General features: G+C 41.6%; 1 protein-coding gene across 1 annotated transcript; it reads left to right on the top strand.

Annotated features, from left to right (window-relative positions):
- Positions 1–778: 778 nt before the first annotated feature.
- Positions 779–18,713, top strand: cavin1b (caveolae associated protein 1b). Its single transcript, XM_044014402.1, has 2 exons — positions 779–1,621; positions 16,105–18,713. The coding sequence occupies exons 1-2, from the start codon at positions 1,091–1,093 to the stop codon at positions 16,987–16,989; spliced, it is 1,416 nt and encodes a 471-aa protein (XP_043870337.1). The 5' UTR covers positions 779–1,090; the 3' UTR covers positions 16,990–18,713.
- Positions 18,714–19,775: the final 1,062 nt, after the last annotated feature.

Below are 19,775 nucleotides of genomic sequence, written 5' to 3'. Positions count from 1 at the left end.
TTATCCTCCACATGAGGGTCGCTGGTGCCAATCCCATCTGACCATCAACCATTCGCTAAACTCCATGCAGAAAGGCCATCCTTCTTCCAACTGGGATACAAACCCTGATCTTCTTGCTGCAAAGGCAAGAGTGCCAACCACTACACCAATCTTGTGGCCATGGTAATTTCCTGATCTTATAAAACAACTTTGAGTATTTTGGAGCCTAACAGAGCACAGTAGAAAGCTTTGGAATCAGAATGGAATGAGATTATGATATCAAAATCTGGATTTGATCATGGTAGTTACATTTGAGAAGCATCATACTACACCTACATTAGTGTAAATAATATGATGGAACACTTCTTCTCAGCAATACTACACATCAAGAGATCCTTTTGCTCCCAGTGTCAGCTTCTTTATGCCCTTTTCTCAAGACCCGAGGAGGGCTTATCTATTTTAAACTTGGCCCTGCCTTCCCTTTAATAAAACTCTTCTACATAGAAGGGAGAAGGGAAAAGAAATGGGAACGGATCCTGCCTGACATTCCTACTTCTGCTGTGCCTGAGCTTGTATACAAGCAGATCAGCACAGCTCCACTCTAACTATTCTAACCATGCTGATGGGACACGGCTAGACCGAGGGGGTGTGTCACTGAAACACCATGGAGGCTGGACCTTCAATCGTAGGTGGAGTCGCTCTGATGTGTCTGTGTGTGCGTACAGAGGGAGGGATGAGGGAGGGGTTCAAAGACAGGAGGAGAGTCCAGTGGAAAAAAAGGGGGAGCTGGAGAGGAAAAAACTCTGCCAGCTCTAGCTTGACTGGAGGGTTTTCTCTCCCTGGTGCTGCATTTGCATTCTAACACTCATGTGGTAACATCCAGCATTGCTTGGCTGCCCCTGCACACTGGCCTGATTCCAGGGATTTGATGTAGACAGGACACAGGCAGACAGACAGAGAGACAGCGTGCGTCTGAGTTTTGAAGTCAAAGGGAAAAACAGAGGAAGGAAAAAAAGAAGCAGGTGTGAGAGACCGGATTGAAAAGTGGGTCTAGAAGAACCGGTGGTCAAGAAAGTTTCATAAGCTAACTGTACACGGCAAGTCCGGCAACATGGCAGCCATGGAAGCACTGGAATCCTCAAGTGCCCAACTGGAGCCTCATTCCCTCACTGAGATCTCGGATGACGAGGTCAACCTCCCACATTCAGATGATGAAGACGATGCAGTTGCAGCAGTCAAGAAAGAGCTGGCCTCCGTGGAAACGGAAGGGGACGCTGCCGAAGACAAGGATGAGGCAGCCAATGCGGACACCCAGGTGAACGGGGTCATGGTGCTGTCTTTGCTGGACAAGATCATCGGGGCCGTGGACCAGATCCAGCAGACCCAGAGCGGCCTTGAGGCCAGACAGCAAGAGATGGAGCGCTCGGTAACCAGCATCCAGGGAGAGCTGACCAAACTGTCCAAGAGCCATAGCACCACGTCCAACAGTGTCAATAAGATGATGGAGAAGGTGCGCAAGGTCAGCGTCAATGTGAAGACGGTGCGGGCCAACCTGGAGAAGCAAGGTGGCCAAATCAAGAAGCTGGAGAACAACGAGGCTGAGCTGCTCAAGAGACGCAACTTCAAAGTCATGATCTATCAGGTAGGAGAGTATCTGTGTGTGTGTGTCAGTGCATTACTGTAGTCTGTGTGTTAGAGGATAGAGTTAAAACCCAGGACGCCATATTGGTTTAGAAATGGGTGTGGCACATGGGTGAACCAAAAACCCAAATCATCTCACAAACCCAGTGGTGGTTTGATACCAATGAAGAGTTGGTTTACCATAGATGCTTCTTTTCAGTGAGAGATTCTCCATCTTCTTCTTCGGTGTCTGTCACTCAACAGATGTTTGAGTGACATGCTGTGGTGTCTGTCATCACTGTACAAAGTCATTCTTTCCCAGTATACAGGAGATATTCAAAACTTACAATGATGGCATTCTACGTTTGCCTACTCCTTAATCAAATCAGGATTATTGAATATACTGTAGTTATTGTAAGAGTGCAACATTAATGCCTTTATAAGTTGTTTCGAAAAGTACCCTTTAATGCAAAGCCTACATATACCCTTAACGGAAGTATTCTGTAATATAAAACTGAGCAAAAACAGGTAGGAAACATGACTTTCTGATATCCAGCCACCCACTCTGACCACCGCCCCACCACTCCTCTATGAACTCTTTCTCCTTTTCGATGAACCTTGCCTGTTATCAAAGTTCAGGCAGAAATGATCTTTCCTTCCAAATGTTTTCGGCTGAAATAATTAGTACATGCACTACCTTAGTAGTTAGATTTGTTGTTTTAGCACTGCTATAATGGTCATGCAGTATAATTATTTCTCATTTGCTTTACTGGAAAACATCCAGAAAATACTGGAACGAATGCAGTTTTAAAATAAAGTTTTCAAGAAAAACAAACAAACAGTAGTGTGACCCGCCCTGACACTTGTGAGGCTCATGTGAGTTAAACTCACTATCAGTCACATCATTCCACTGATCACAAAATTCGAGAGACATAAGAACGTCAAAGCTGGAGGTGCCTTGAGACTTTAGCACACAACTGTATGAGTCATTTCTACGAGACATGAGTGAAAGTGCCACAATATTAAGTATAAATGAATTGTAATTAGATAATTCAAGGGATAAAGTGGCCAACCTGTAGCTATGACAGGTATATAAATGGAACAGTGTCATTATTATAGCAATTTCATGGTCTTGAAACCAGAAACATGATTATCAAAAGACGCTGTGAAAACACAAGGATTCACTGCTCACACTTATCTTCCACACAGCTTGTTGTCATATTCCAGATATTCACAATCTAAATACCAAAAACACAAATGTGGCTGCAGACGTGTTTGTTCTGTTTGCCCACAGCTGTACAATTTATGATGTTCTTACACCACACAGTAGCCGTGATCACGGATGAACTGTACGTCTGCGATTGTTTTACTCCCAGATGTTGTTCTACACCACCCGTGCCCCGCCCCACGCCCGCTGTACATTGTATCAATAAACAGGATCCACTACATATGGCCTCCAGATATTTTCCTCACGTACATAGCAGACTATGCATCCGAGTACAGAATACGAGTCTGCACATGTGAGACGAGCTTGCCGTCATATGGAATAAATTCACTCCACTCACATTTTTATGCAAAGATGGAAAATACCACAAGTGAGTGCAAGGCACAGAAATGTTCATTTGAAGAAACAGAGCAAATTTTCATTCATTTGTTTATGAAGGGCTGCCCTGTTTCCTATTTTAGCCTTTGCAGAGAGATGTATAATAGCTTTCAGCTTTTTGCACAGTGGTGCAAGAACATTCAAAGTTTCCACCCTTGACTCAGTCGTCATGGCTTTTACTGCCCCCCCCCCACACCCACTCTGCTTCTCTCAGACTTTCTCTCTAGCGACGGAGCAAAATGTCTTTTAAGAGTCCCATCTTGGGCAACCCAGACTGTCTGACTGTGAAAGATTGAGCATTTCTGCTCGTCTAACATACTTTCACAATATATTTGGCTTCCTCATGTTGGCACACCAGCAGAAGAATTTCTATATAATGATCAGCAGATGGACAGGGCACAACGCACAGCAAAATAACTCGCATTCGTCAGAATTCCTTGACTGAACCGTTTGTCACTCGGAAAGCATCGTGAATCAAAATTTCAATTAGCGTCGTCACAATGCAATCTATCAGAAATACACACACAGGGGAAAAACAAATGGGTTTGGAACTTGCTAGCATCAGCCAACAGCCTGGGCCCTTTGGCAACAGAAACTCCCCCTGAAATGCCTATCTCTATCTCTGGCTGCCTCACTAACTCAGAACACTGGCTTTGTTTATGGTTGCCAACTCTGACATAATGTCAGATTCATCTTCATTATAAAAAAAAAAAGGAAAAAAGAAAACCACAGTGTGTTCTGTTCTCAATTTTTCTTGTGCCACTGTGTTGCTGAAGACAGAGAAACATCCTCTGACAAGTTAGTGAACTGTTTGTCTACTCAGGACAGTGTGTCAACACATTAAATACTTGGCCTTTGGTAGGACTTGAAACTACTTTCAGCACTGCTGAGGATCCATGCAGTTGTCTGTGTAATCTCTAAAGAACTTCATAAAAAGACAGACAGCAGTTTTCTCACTAAAGATTTCATTATATCATCCAGACTATACATAAGCGTTAAATATTACTAAAGATATTGGTGTATTTATAACAATATAAATAAATATAAGTAAATATAAACAGTTTTAGGTCATTTTAGTCTACATTAGTGGAATAAAAGAGGTGTCTTCTTTAGTGACATGATTGGCCACAGCATTAGTTTTCATAATAATCTTTAATTCCAGTGTTAAACATTTATAAAGTAATCAAATACTCTTATTCCCACAAGATCTTCTCAAGTGCATTGTAGATATTTCATAGCCAAACTTAACATCATTCCCTTATTAGGGATTTCATCTAATCCACAAGGGGGATGTGACCTAATATTATTCTATTTGTGGGTTTGTGACATTGGTAACCTAGCAACAGATAATGTTTCCTGACTATTACCAGACATTTTTACAGACTGCCTCTCACTTGTGTGAGGCAGGAGTTCCTATGACATTTTTTTCTAACCATTACAGGAATTTCGTTTTTGGCAAATCATCGCTATGAGTCAAAAAAATAATACGCCAATAAGCCAATAAAACACAAACAATACAAGACTAAGGCACTGGTATGTTGGACCAGCCCAGGCTACTGTACTGTACAATGTGTAAGTGGAAACTAATCAGCAGCTCTGTCAACACATCAGGTGGAAAAGACAGTGTCTCTCTGTTAACAAGAACAGCTGTCCTCCTCTGGTGTGTGTGTGTGTCCGTGGGTGTGTGTGTTTGTGTGTGGGAGGTTTTTTGTGTATGGGAGTGTGTGTGTCCAGTAAGCCTTAGATTTACTTCCTTACATCTGTGACAGCTGAGTCGACATGGTGTCAGAAAACAGAGCTTACTGAAATAAAATAAAAATACTTGTAGTAAACTAAATCAGCACAACTCACTGTTTGATTGAAATGAGTAAAGGGCCAAATAGCCAGGGAGTGGTGGAGACCAAACCAGAGATAATAGTAGTGTAAACAAGACACTTTAGACTCAACATGCTCACTGTGTGAACAGTATTTTGGTGATTTCTGCTTAATACCAACTGGCAACTGGTGGCGAAGTCTCCCACAAGAATCTGAATTCCCATTTTTAAATGGAATCTCCTAGAACTAGGCTCCTATTGGTAGGTCACAGTGGTGTCCACTCATATGTGCCGCACTTTTTTTCTATGAAATTGGAACGTAATTTAGAAAATGAACATCGCGTGCTATTGAAGAAGACCTGAAACTAGCGATTAAGTCGATTAACTCCTCGGGACAATTTTAGTGAGTGACAGAAATAAGTTTAACAACATTATAAATCAAGTGGGAATTCCCTAAAGGGGCCAAACATCACTTACTGCAGCTTAAATCAATCCTGAATCTCTCCCCTCTTCATTATTTATGCTGTGTGAAAACTGGAGGAAGAGGAGGAGATGTCCATCCACGTAGTACAGGGAGTGGATGGGTGTGTTGCTGTGAAGAGCATATTTAGACAGCTGATTCATGGCACAGGCATCCCCAGCTCTCGATGCGAACCTCCTCTTACCTCCGCTTCTTCATGTGGAGCCAGTCGCAGTCCTGTTCCTCCCTCTTCCCCAACTCCTTTTCCACAGCGTGCCCTCCTCACCCCGCCCCGCCTCACACCACACCCCGTCCCAACTCCCGAGCCACTCCATCCTTTTCCTCCCTCTCATCGATTGCAATTATTTCTTGTCTTTTTTTTTGTTTGTTTTAAATTATTTCAGCACCTACTTATTGAATCTGCCGCTAATTTTGCCATGACCCTTGTGTCCTCTTCTGTTAGCCACCAACTGTCCTCATGTCCTTCTTCACAACATCCATGATCATTCTCTGTGGTTTTCCTTAGCTTTATCTCAAACCAATTCCACTTTGCCTCTCTAACTTTATTTCCAAACCGTTCAACCTGAGCTGCCCCTTGAATATGCACATTTCTAATTCTGTGCATCCTTTATCTGGTCAGAGAACAAAACTAGCCAGCAGGAAATTGTATTTTTATGTGTCAGAGCCCCATTGTTTGCTGTGGTGCTTTTTCAAAAGGTTAAAACAGGTAATATTATGTAGAATTGTGTTGTATTACTTGTATATGTGACATGGTTATGGATATGAGTGGACTGAACTGAAGCAGTGTTTAAAAAAGTCAGGTAATATCACAATGAGACTGATGCTGGTTAGCTCATAATGCCAGCGGCACCTTTCCATGAAGCCATAAATCTCACATTCCTTCTTTCAGGACATCTTAATGTAAATCTATATATTTGAAAATCGGAATCTTGGACAGTGGACAGAGAAATCTCACAAACAGCTTTTGCTCATCATTTCCTTTTCCACCGCTATCGCTCATGCAAAACAACCTGTTGCCTCGACGCACACTCCCTACATTTCACTCAACACCACGTTGTAAAACGGCCTTCTTGTTTCAACTTCATCCAAATCATTTACCAGTGAGCTCTGAATGTTCTATCCTCGGAATGATTGAAACCAGATCTGCTGTCGCTCTGTGAGGCAACTTGTTATAATTTGATAAAAAAAAAAGAAAAAAGAAAAAAGTACACGCCTTCGGTCTGGAACCAAACACTCCTAATAATGTTTTGCTTGTAAGTTCACTAAGTGTGAACCTTATTTTCTCACACAGGTCCATCCAGGTCCATATATGGACACGAGAGACAGAAATGCTCCCAGCTCAGTTTATAAGCCAGATTGTTTCGAACATTGTTTTCGGCTGTGAGCGGTGGTTTTACGGTCGACTGTTTTGTATTTGATACAGAACGTGGCGGCAGTGCTCATGACATGCAACTGTTCAAGATTCTGACGAGAACTTTTTGCCAACATGGGGAGGAAGGGACACGGAGAACGGGGATGATAGAGGAGGCAGAGTGACAAGAGAGCTAATGGAGACAGAGACAGAGAAGGGGAGCGAGCTGCTCTAAAAATAGCAACTATCGCATACTTGTTTGATTGTGAGAAGGAAAGGGCCTTTCGGAGATCATGTTCCTGTTTAGTTTTAAAGAGCTGCTGAGACTCAAAGTCATAACATCTGCTTGTTTGTGACATATGTCCATATCATTAATCATGTGTTTTCTTCTTGAACATAACATCCTCACAGCTCCTGTGCCTTTATTCAACTGTACTGCCTCAGTATTGTTTTAATTGCGACACTCTATTTACATGGCGCTGTTGAGTTGGTAGACGTGCAAGTTTTACTGGTAACAAGTTAACTTCCCTGTCCCTGTAGCCTCCCGTTGAAAATCTAAGGATGCTGCACTTAAGTAACCCAAACTGTCTCAAAATACTCTCATCAACATCTATAAATCCGATTTGTGCTATGTGTATGGCTCTATGTCGGTCAATGCTGCTTATCCTGAAACTGTTGTCAAATACTGTTGAGTAATTCAAGCCGAAAAACAAACATTTTGGAGTCTTGTAAATGTCGGTGAAGATTCTCCGGACGAATAATACTGAACAAGCCTCCAGGGTCAAGGTGAAATGTATTCAACTTAACCCAATGTTTTTAAAGTGCTGTTGTTTACAGTTTGGTTCATTTAAAATTGAATTAACTGTGAATTAATATATTACGAAAGCGGCTACTTTTATCTCGCAAATTCAAACCAGTCATGTCTGGGCTGTTCAAAAATAAAATGAATATAATTCAATCCTTATTTTTCAGCTGTGCTAAAGTGCATGACAAATCTGCACTTGACATTAAAACAGAAATCATTTTTCAGATCAGACAGTTTTTTTTTTTATTCTAAGAAGAGGCTTTTCCACATGAGTCAGAGGAGGATGACTCATAGTCAAAAGCTTTGGTTACAGAAAACATTAGTTTGCTTCCTCATATGATCTGCTCCATCTCATGATTCTAGCTTTGGATTCTCTTATGCCCACTTAAATCATTGGCTCCAAACAGAGCACCATTGTGATAAAGTTACCACATCTATTTCAACAAGGACCTGAATATTAGTATCACACTCAAGTCTCCCGGCTGTGTGGAACGGTGCCACAGTGAAACTAACTTAGACAACAAGGGACGAGGGACAGAAAGCTGCAGTTTCCCGACAACATAGATAAGACTCTATGACCTGGATGAATCAAGAAGAATCAACAAAGCTGTTATAGTTTACAGAAGCAGAGCAAATGATTGCACCAAAACAGGACAGCAGCAACTTTGATTCCTCTGTGGCTCCATAAACACTGTCTTCCTCCATTGTCATTGGAAAGTGTTAACATGGGGTGACCATGGGAACAAACACTGTCATTCCTCACGGTCCAAGTCAGTGTTAGTCAATGTGGTGGTGGGGATGGGGGTTAAAGCTGGAAGCCAACCAAAGAGCAGAAGGGATGAGACTGTCATGCTGCAGCTGTTTATCTCATAATAATCATAATTAGATCCCTTTGATCCCGGCATAAAACTTGTGATTCAAGAATGTTTCAGAGTGGTGGACTGTGCATCTGTATGAAGTAGTCATCGGATAAGTCAGTGGAATAAGGCACTCACCGTGTGACGTATTGTTGTCATCACTTACAGGAGGAATCATTAATAATGGGGCTTCTGAGTTTCCACATTACAAAAGACTACATTTGTGTGTGTGTGTGTACGTCTTTGTGCTCCTACATGAAAGTACATGATCAGAATGCCCACAAACCAAATTATGTCGTAAAAAAAAAAAAAAAACCTCCACCGATAGTCAACAATGGCAAGCTGTGTCTTGCAGTGAGGGTGAAAAGCAAGAGAGAATGAAAACAACACCGATGCCTGACACACGTGTGTCTGCAGCCTTGGAAACACTGCAAGAAATCTTCATGTCTGCCTCATTCATGTGTGAACAGTTCACGCAAACTGACGTGACCTGAGGTTCCACAGCCTTGACACACAAAGGAGACGCGAGGGCACTGCTGCCTTTAAGTGCTGTGGGAAATTCTGTTGTCGCAACTGGCCAAGAGAGGAAAACATGTGATGTAATAGTTAAAAAAAACAACATATTTTTTTCTTCTTTTTTTTTTACTTTTACGTATTCATGACTTGACTACACAGAGTTTACATGGAGACCATGGCTTCTTTGCTAGCCAAATGGAATAAGGCTACAGTAAAATCCTAGTCAAATCTGCACTTGTTGCCTTCAGTTCCTGTGCAAGCAGCACCAGGAATGTTGTTTTATATCAGCAAACACTGATTAGAGACTTGATTTGTCCAGATTTGTAAACACTGAAAACGTTCCTTCAATAATCAAGTGCTTGACAGCACTTTTTCGTGTACCACAGTCTTGACTATATGTGTTAGTGCTGATGTCTGGGGCAGTTGTTTTTACATCTTATCATCCATCGTATCAGTACCATCGTAAGGCATGTCTCAAATTGTCAGGTTTTGGAGAGTATGCAGATGACTGTACAGACTAATCTAGGCCCAAAATTCTATTGTACTGTGCCTTGCCTGGACTCTTCTTCTCCAGAGAGGTCGGTCCAGTGCTAGAGCTTCCCAGCTTTTTAGCTCAAACCCTAAGTTCTTCAAGGAGGCTTTCATGGATGTCTTTATAACGCAGTCATAACCAGCCAGTTCAAAAACATAACGTACCAACTGCAATATCCAATCTAGTGATTTGGACCAATAACAGTACTGATCCCTTTTATCAAGTGGTGCAGGATTATCCTCCCTACACATCCAAAATTCCAAAGAAGTATTGAATTTACACTGCGGAAGTTGTGTAATTTAACCAGAGGTGCAGGTGTGAATCTGCAGGAGAAATATCCACAGGCTAACAAGCATCGAGTCAAGAGAAAATCAAGCCCCTGAGCTGTGTCTGCTACATTCTTTGGCATCAGAGTCAGTCATATACCACCTGCACTGCTTACAGCTAAACTGTGTATATATACACTATATATATGTGTGTGTCTATTTTTTTAAATCAGATATTAACAAATAAGCGTAGACAACTCAAGACTCCTGAGGCAAAACTTGTAAACTTGATTAATATCCCACTTGCCAAAAGGATTCAGTTGTTCTGCACTAGTCAATGCTAACAAGGCTACATGGTCTTTATTATATGTCATTCATTCAGGCTGCTGTGGAAGAACCAGAATCAGTGCAACTGAGTCAGAAACAAGCAATATTTGCCTGGCACACATCTGGCACAGGAATATTTGTTCTGTTGCCATGGAGCTGTGAACGCTGCTCTCTCTCATTCCTCAGTGATCCAAGGCGATACGATCACTCTGCTACTGCACACTGTGTCGACACCGCGGAAAGAAAGAAAGACAGAAAGAAAGAAAGAAAGAAAGACAGAAAGAAAGAAAGAAAGAGCTTCTGCAATGCTTTAATGCAACAATGGCTCTGGTGACTCATCCCTCTCTCTCCCCCTCCAAGGACCTACTATGGGCATGCCATAACTTTATATAGCCATCTCTCTCTCTCTCTCTCTCTCTCTCTCTCTCTCTCTCTCTCTCTCTCCCTCTCTCTTTCTTTGGTCTCATGTCTCTGATTAAAGGGGACAAGTGGAAACAGAGGGAGAGTCGAGAGTTCTCTCCCCAGAGTTTTATACTGTGTGGACCGTTATAGTCTTTCCCATGGTACTGTACACACACACACACACACATACATATCCATCACATCCATTAGTTTACACAAGAAGCAAAAGCCGCACAAAGTGTATATTCTCACACACCTCGTTGTGTGTGGTTTTTAAACTCTACAAATATTTGCCCAGATCTCATGTCCCTTATTAATATCTGAGATTCTTACCTAAGAATCCTTGTCCTGGGGATCCACAGCCCTGCATGTTTTAGGGGTTTCCCTGCTGTCCAGCACACCTGATTCAAATCACTGACTCGTTATCAGGCTGCTGCAGTGTCTGCTAACGAGCTGAACATTTGAATCAGGTGTGCTGGAGCAGGGAAGCTTCTAAAACATGCAGGGCTGTGGATCCCCAGGACCAGGACTGAGAAACAATGTGGCTTTATTCCAGTGTTTTTCTGTTTTTTTTTTTTTTTTTATCAGCTTTAACTTTTATGTATATTTTAAATGAAAAAAAAACCCAGGAGGATATTTAAATACTCCATTTTAAATTTTATAGAGCATGCAGCAGGAGCTAAATTAAGCTGAGGTCCAAAGTTTGTTTTTTCATCCTAAAAACATTCTCACCACAAGTTAGTCATTTGGTAGCTGACCTTAAACTTTTATATCGTATCAACATGAGCTCCATCAGCCTTTGAAGTCATGAAGTTTTTCTAATAAAACGTTTTTTTTCTCCTCGTGACAACTCATCAAAGGGCCGCAGAAAAAACTAATACATGGACCTTGTGGCGAGCATGTTCTCTCAAATTAAGAAAGATGGTTTTGTACGTTTCAACGCTGAGGGGAGAGGAAAGACGTTGTCCTCAGTTGACTCTCAGCATTGAAATCAGCAGCAGTATCATGAGCATTTTCACAGATTTAATGGATGTTTGCGTGTATAATGGAATACACACGTATAAGGTCATACAGTTTGCACACACGCACACACACACACACACACTTTTCCACAGCGGTAGGGGAGTTCTTAGTGGTTAGAGTTTAAACAGGAAAACAGAAACAGAGAGGGGTGTGTTGCAGCGGGATTCCTCTCCCTCTCTACTTTGGGCTGATGAGTGGTTGCAGTGTGGGCACAGAGTGGAAATCTTCCATGGTGTGTTTCATACCTCACACACACACACACACACAAACTCCACAGGCAGCAGCAGTAGGTCTACCCCATGATTCAAGCGCTTTCTCGTGGAAAGTATTCCCCCCCCCTTCATCTGGAAGCATTACAGTTCACCACTGTTGCCAGGGAAACAAGTACAACTAAATGTTTTGGCCTGGAAAAAAATGGAGGCAGTAAAATTGCAAATGGTTAGCTTGGCATGGTTTTTATTTGTAGATTACAAGAGACAGTCATCAGAGAGACCAGTGACGTGCCGGCTGGACTGGTCACTATGTAATTTAGTGCCCACTCGTGGCAGCTGTAGTCTGCTCCTCATTGTTTCTGTCATTGTCCTGGTTGGGACTGTGTCAGTCTGACATTTTGTAGAAAATCCTCTCTGACCAGGGTCAAACTTTGTGCATATGATATATACAATTAGTGTATTAGGTCAAGATGCCCGGGGCCTTGGTATCTGGGGAGGGAAGCTTGAAGGTTATGGCTGTTTCTATTGAACACCATGTCTGGTTATAAGAATGTGTGAGTAATAAAACTTCCAGATGGCTGAAGATTAGAATATTCTCTCACAAGATGTATTGTATGAAGTCATAGATTGGTCTTGATATGCCATCAGAGATTAGAGACATGTTTAGCTGAAATACTGTCATAACTGACAGTGGTTCAAACAGATTATTCACAAGTTGGAACCACATTTACAGCCTGTTCATACCATATTTGCTTGATGTTGTGGAAAAGGCTCCTTGTAGATTTGTCTCTTGAGTCAGATCGCAGTAGCCACTTTTAAACTCTAGTTTAGGAGTTTTCTCTTTGAGAGAGAGCAGATTTACAGCCTTTATCTTTCACAGACAGACAACTGAAGTGTGATTGCCAGTAAATCATGAGTGTGGGCATTAAGGCATGACTTAGATGTAACATGATAGGGCCTCCCCTTGCCCATCTGTCAATAGATGTAATGTAATACAAAGGATATGTACACACACTCGTCTGGCTTTGTTGCTGTTGCCATGGTTCCCCTGTACTGGTTAATAACCTGAGTGACTTACCTCTGCAAATCCAAATATACCCACATGAAACAACAGCGTCATGTTGGATATAGACTTTCAGGAAACAGGCACATGCATGTTAATGCATTCCAACTATTTCTACCTTATTCTGACTGTTAAATGTCCGTCGTATTTTTGTCATTTAGTAAACCCAAACCAATATCTGTTTCCCTTACTATGAACAGTGTGATTTCATGGACAACAGGCTTGTGCTGAGTGCATGGTGGGACAAATGCATCATGTACACTCAACACGAGACAGAAACACGGCATTTTGCTGACAACACAGAACATCCACCTGCTGATCTCGGCCACTGAAACTCACACACACTCAAACATACACAAATAAATACATACTAAGCCCAAACCAGACTCTGCTGTTTGCAAAAATAAGTCTGTTTCATTGATGGGAAAATGAGCTTACATCTCACTTGATTTATAATGTCATTAAACATTTTTCCTGAGGAGTTAATAGTCTCCATCACTAGTTTTTGGGTCTTTTTCAAGAGCACATGCTTTTTCTCATTTGGTCTCTCTTAAACAAACCAGCAAATGAAAAAAAGAACATTTTTATTGTCAGAGTAAGGCTATAATTCAGGATTTATGCACACTGTTGAGGGAGCAGGATATTGTCAGTGGACAGCCTTGACTGGGCTTCTGGGCTTAGTTCAATAGAAATATGCAGAGTAAAAACAAGGAGATCAAAACAAAGGTTCCATGAAAAAGACACAATATTTTCACAATATGGTTATGTTTGGGGTGTTTATTATGGATGATAATACTTAAAGCCTTAAAGCATAGTTTGATTTGAACATAGCTGTCAAGTAATGACAAGTCCTAGAGGTCTACGTCATCACTTTTACAGTAACAAATGTAAAATATAAGGTTAGGGGCAAAGAAATGTGAGTATGAGGGTTAGTATTCATGCATTCGTGCACACACACATAGTGAGTGTCGGGTTGTTAGAAGGAGAGCGAGCCACAGTAAAAGCACTGTGAGTGCCTCCAAGATGAATGAGTTTTCCACCAGCCATGAGTCACTGCAGCAATATGCCCACTAATGACAGATGGAAAAGAAAGGAAAAAGAAAGAAAGAATGAAGGGATGTAGCAAATAAGTGTTTATATGTTAGAAAAGTGGAATGTCGCTGTCAAGTGCATGCATGTACACACACACACACACACACACCTGACATGGAGGGAGACAAAAGAGCAAATTGTGACGTGCAAAATTTGTGATGAAGCAAATCATGAGACAAATACTCAGACGAATGCTTCAGGACACACACACACACACACACACACACACACACACAGAGACTCTCTTCATCTGTCTGTCTGCCTCACACACAAACACACATTGTGGTTCAAAGTGGTTTTTTTTGCAGCTCACCCAATATGGAAATGATCTGCTTGTGCGTGTTTGGTACGAGCTAAGGGCAAAATGCCCTCTCACTGCCATTGCTGCCATTGCTTAGAAAGCCCAACACACACATGCACACGCACACACACTTACTCACGAAACCATTACATACCTCATTCATCTATTTTCCATGGCTGTAAGTGTACCTTCCTGTCTTTGGCCCGGCAGCCTCGCGGAGAACAATGTCCTATTAAATTAGGAGGGTCAGGAAGTCAACACACACCAAGGTGATTGCCTGCAACTTCCTCGTACAATATTTCCATGTACTATGGACGCACACATGCACGCAGCAGAGAATTCCCTCCTGCACCCCGAGCTCCTGTTAAATCCATCATGTGCAAACACATTAGGCCGTGACCTCCTACACCCTCAGCTGACAGATTGGGTTTTCCCAGGCACATGTAGGCTCCTTAAAGCTGAGTAAACAGTCCAACATCATTTTAAAAGGGGATTTGGTCATATTCTCTCTTGTCTGTGTTATACAGTGTATTCAGAAACATGCTCCCATGAGACCCCATGTCATCCCATGACACATCATGTCTTAAGGGGGAGTGCACTAGTGCTGTGCCATCCCAACCCAATGGCCTCGAAGAGTTTTGAGATCTTGGATCTCTGTCATGAACTCCTCTCCCCAGATGAGTGTAGACAATAGTGACCTTTCCACTGCAGAGCAGGTGCAGTAGAACAGCCAATAGGAGCACCCTCTCTCTCTCTGAAATGCAGTGGACTGGTCACAGTCTCCCATCATGGGCCAGATTTCCCTAAGTGATTTTCAATACCCATTGCAATTGTTCTTGAAATCAAAACACGACGTAATGAACTTGAGCAGGACGTGTGTTTTCCACACAGCTGCTCCCTCATCCGAGGTCAAGTTATACCCAAGATACTGCAGCACAATACCTTCATAAACCTGCCATCACACTGAGCAGCAGCAGAGCACAATAGACACATGACACACCCGCCCACCGTCAGCTCTCGCAGCACCATCTTCCAGCCCATACTTTGATGCTATCATCTTCCTGCTGAGCAGATGATTTTCCAAGACTCTGAAACATCCTCCCATTTGTGCTATTACTCAGTTCATACGACAACAGAAATGCATCTCCCCTTCCACACCTTACAGCTGGCCCCCCTCCTTTCACCCTGTGCTCCTTTGTTCTGACTTGTTCCTGTTTTGACCATAAAGGCATGTAGAGGGAGAGGAAAAGACAATACACACAAGTATTGGCTCTCATGCAGACATCCAGGAGCCCAATTGGACGAGGATTTGCCGTGATGGAAAGAGGAAGATGGGCCCCCACCTCCTTTTCCCATCCCTTCATTAATAAGTCAGAGTATGAGGTGAAGGGGACACGTGAAAGAGAGAGGGGAAAAAAGGCTCACTCATTTGGAAAGTAAAAGGGCGAAAGGTGAAACAAAAGTGGGTGGGAGAAGAAAAGGCCATGGGAATGAATAGGAGGCTGTAGATGATGGAGAACACCACGCAGTGGTGTTGTTTTAGAATGCTGTATCAGGGCGGGCCAGGGTCAGGTGGAGTTTATGTCTTTTTGGTAGTGTGGGACTACTTGTTCTGAGATGCTAGCAAAAAAGATATGTGTTAGCTACAATCAAAAGGGTTTATCTTCTGAATTTCTTGGAAATCTTGGGTTGGGAATCTTTGAGTTGTGTTATAAGTCCATCTTCCAAGAAAAGAATGTTCTTTGCCATCCTGAACCCTCATGTCATGTGTAAATTTTGACTTTCAAGGTGTTGTTCTTTCTACCTAATCCTCATCAAAATAAGCCTGTATTAACATTTCTTATGTTCTCTTTTTCACAGGATGAAACGAAGGTTCCCTCAAAGCTCAGTATCTCTAAATCCATGAAGGTCTCTGAGTCTGCGGCAGGCAGTAGAAAAGGCAGCGTGCTGGAAGGTGTGGAAGAACACGTACTGGAGGAAGGAGAAGAAGGCGAGAAAGCAGACAAACCCCATGTAGACCTCTCATCAGACGAGGAGGGAGTGGAGATCGAGGACATCCTTGAGGAGACTCGCGCTGAGCGCATCAAGCGAAGCAGCCTGCAGCGCGTACAGAACCTGAAGACAGTTTTCTCGAAGGAGAAGATGGATAAGACCAAGGCAAAGACCAAGGAGAACCTGGAGAGGACCAAACAAAAAACCAAGGACAACCTGGAGAAGACAAAGCAGAGGACAAGAGATAACCTGGAAAAAACCAAGCAAAAAACCATGGAGAATATAGAAAAAGCCCAGCAGAAAACTAAGGCGAACCTGGAGAAGACACGTCACAGTTTAGAGAAGAAGATGTCAAAGATTGGAACGCGAATGGCTGTCAACCCGGAGCGCAAGCAAAAGATCCAGACATCCCGTGAGAAGGTGAAGAAGTCCTTCACACCAGACCACGTTGTTTACGCCCGGTCCAAGACTGCCGTCTACAAGGTGCCGCCCTTCACCTTCCACGTCAAGAAAGTCAGAGAGGGCGCCGTTGAGGTGGTACAAGGCACTGAGATGGTGGAAGTGTCCCAGGATGCTGAGCACTTCAGCGAGATCGATGAGGCCATCGAGAAGGGAATAGAGGAGGTTGAGATGGAGATGATGAATGGAGGAGGGGATGACGACGAGGCAGAGGACGACGAAGACGAGGACACCCACGATGCCCTGCACGAGCATGAGCACGAGCATGAGCACGATGACAGAGACAGTGATTAGAGATAGAATGAGGAATTTGCCAAAAGCCTAACGAAATCCTTTGCGACAACCCTGAGTGTTCTGTAAGAACTGATCGCTACAGTTTGGATCCTACTTCTATTATTCTGGCCACCATTCCTATCAGTTATAATAATAATTTGTATTCACCAGTATAGCTGTCAAACATCTGGAGCCATGGCAATGTTGCTGCAGATTCATCAAGGACAGGTGATGAATAAGCCAATACTTCATCCAGATTTAGTTGAGATGTAGAAGATCACTAAAATTGAAAGAAGAGGAAAAAGCAGACCTGATATAATTAAAAGATCACCAGGTGGAGACACCATCATTGTGAGAAGGTGTAATTTGTCATCATCATTTTCCATCAACACTACACTACACTTATCACTTAAATGAGTATAAGGAAATGACTCAACTCGGTCGGTTTGCTAGAACACCAATGGCCAAATTATTCATAAATACATTGAGATTTTCCAGAAGTACTTTTAAACATTACATACCAGACATGCAAGTACCCTTTCACTCCCTGCTTTGTTATCTTACGCTGTTTAATTTACCCATTATTTGGAGGTAAATCTTTGTCATTTCAAAGGTTTTTATGAGCTCACAGTTTAAATGTGTGTGTAAAATATTCTATGTAATCACACTTCACACTATGCTGATGTCATCTCTTTTCCATCGCTGACAGAATGTAACCCTCATCACTGTCTTTTCAAAACATGTATTTTCACGCAAAGCTCTTTTTGTAGTACTTTACCGCCAGTGTTCCCAAAGTATAACCTGCGCCAAGGTCCGTTGCATTTCACTCATCAGTGGTTACAAAAAACTGACATAGCTAAATCCAAATACCCTGTCTATTCACAGAAATAAAAGTGTTTTGTTGCTGTGGTCTGACACTGTCCCCTAGTGTTCAGCCATTTTACTTTTTTACCAACTGTTCTCTCTCACATCCACCATGTCATTTCAGTATTTCCACATAATATGGTGCACATGTGTTTCTATGTAACAAGATGTAAAAAGGTGTTTTATTCTAAGAATGCTTTGCAAGACTGAAATTGAGAATTAATGTTCTGCTCTGACTGCATTTCTTCAAGCATATTAAAGGTTAGTGGAGGCTGGAGCCTTTCTATGCATTCTTTACGCTGAACCTTGTATAGCTGTCTATCAAAAAAGGCTAACACGGAGTCAGTCTCACGCATATAAGAGAATATATAGTTTTACATAAATGTCCCATGTTGCCATATTTGTACTGTCAAAGTTTAGCTTCCAGATCAGAAAAAAAGAGCAATTTTATTTGTGTTACTTTTTGTATATAATGTGAATCACAGCCAATGCCGATCACAATGCATACTGATTTTTACTTACCAGAGAGCCTCTTGCCTTCTGTTGCCAGCACTTCTTCAGCATTTTAGAAAAGCTTCTTGGGCCAAAATCATTTTTGATTTGCACAGATTTCCACAGTGCAGGAATATACCTATTAAATATACCTTTTTTGTTTTTAATACACAGTTGCAGTGCAGACGTGGTTTCAGGCTCAGTCCTAAAAAAAAGTGAATTAACAATGCCATGTCTGTCAAGGCAGGAACAACATGCAGCCAAAGTGTAGATCAAATGTAACCGTTTCCTCACTTTTGTTTTGTCATTAACAGACTCTTTTAAAAAACATTTCATGTTAATTTCTTAACCACTAATGATTGAATTAATAAAAAAATATTTGCTTCACAGTTGTTGGAGTTTTTATTGCATGTCACTAAAGATTATCAATCTGTATAATCTGTGAACTTTGAGGGTTCAATTTCAACTTGTGTTGACAGGCTCTTTATATTGAATATATATCAAGAAATCCTGATAATGATATAAGAAATCAATCAAGAATATGTACTGTATGTTTGTATGTTTTTGGAGTAATAATTCCTGCTATTAGGCCTCAGGGCCAAAAACTCTGGCTACACTGCTGCCTAGTGGAAGGTAATGGTACAACACCTTATATTTGCAACGGAATTTCACTTGAAATTAATCTGGTTTAGTTTCAGCTATTTTTTTATTTACCCTTTATTTACCCAGATAAAAAGACCCATTGAGATCAAGATCTCTTTCACAAGGGTGACCTGGCCAAGAAAGGCAGCAGCACACACATTGTACTTCATGTTTCATAAAAAAACAACAACGTCATTCTAAATTTGTATTTCTTTCAATAGGAAACTAGAATGAATTGCATTTTTATTCTTCAAACTCTCAAGCCTGTGAAGGAAGAGTTTGTTTGTCACAGGAAAGAGGAAGTCAAATATTAAACAATAGAAACATGAAACAAACCATGTTTATTTCCTAATTTCTGTTTATTGTGTTATATATTGGGGGGTTTTGTTTGTTTGTTTTTTACACAACTTTTTCTTAATCTGAACTGTTGCTTTGATACATAAGTACAAGCTTATTGACGGTAATAACCATTAGATAAACACTGATAAAACAGATTTGTATTTGTCACTTCGTTGGGTGCGGGCTGGGGGGGGTGGGGCTCATAACGGAAATAAGAGAGTTGACAAGACTGTACCAAGTTACCCGAAGTTAGCCTACATACAACCGGATGTGGAAGTAAACCTTTGTCCCAAAGCCAAAATCAAGTAAAAGTACTATTAGAACTGTGATTAAGAACAGAGCCTGTGGAAAATGATTATTATTATCATTGCTATTATTATTATTATTATTGTTGTTATTATTATTATTATCATTGTTGTTGTTATTATTATATTTAGAGGAAGAAGAAGAAGAGAAAAAGCACAATTATG

Source organism: Solea senegalensis, linkage group LG18 (assembly GCF_019176455.1).
Source record: "Solea senegalensis isolate Sse05_10M linkage group LG18, IFAPA_SoseM_1, whole genome shotgun sequence".
NCBI lineage: Eukaryota > Metazoa > Chordata > Actinopteri > Pleuronectiformes > Soleidae > Solea > Solea senegalensis.
The sequence above is the reverse complement of the archived record's forward strand: the minus strand, read 5'-3'. Positions and strand labels throughout refer to the sequence as shown.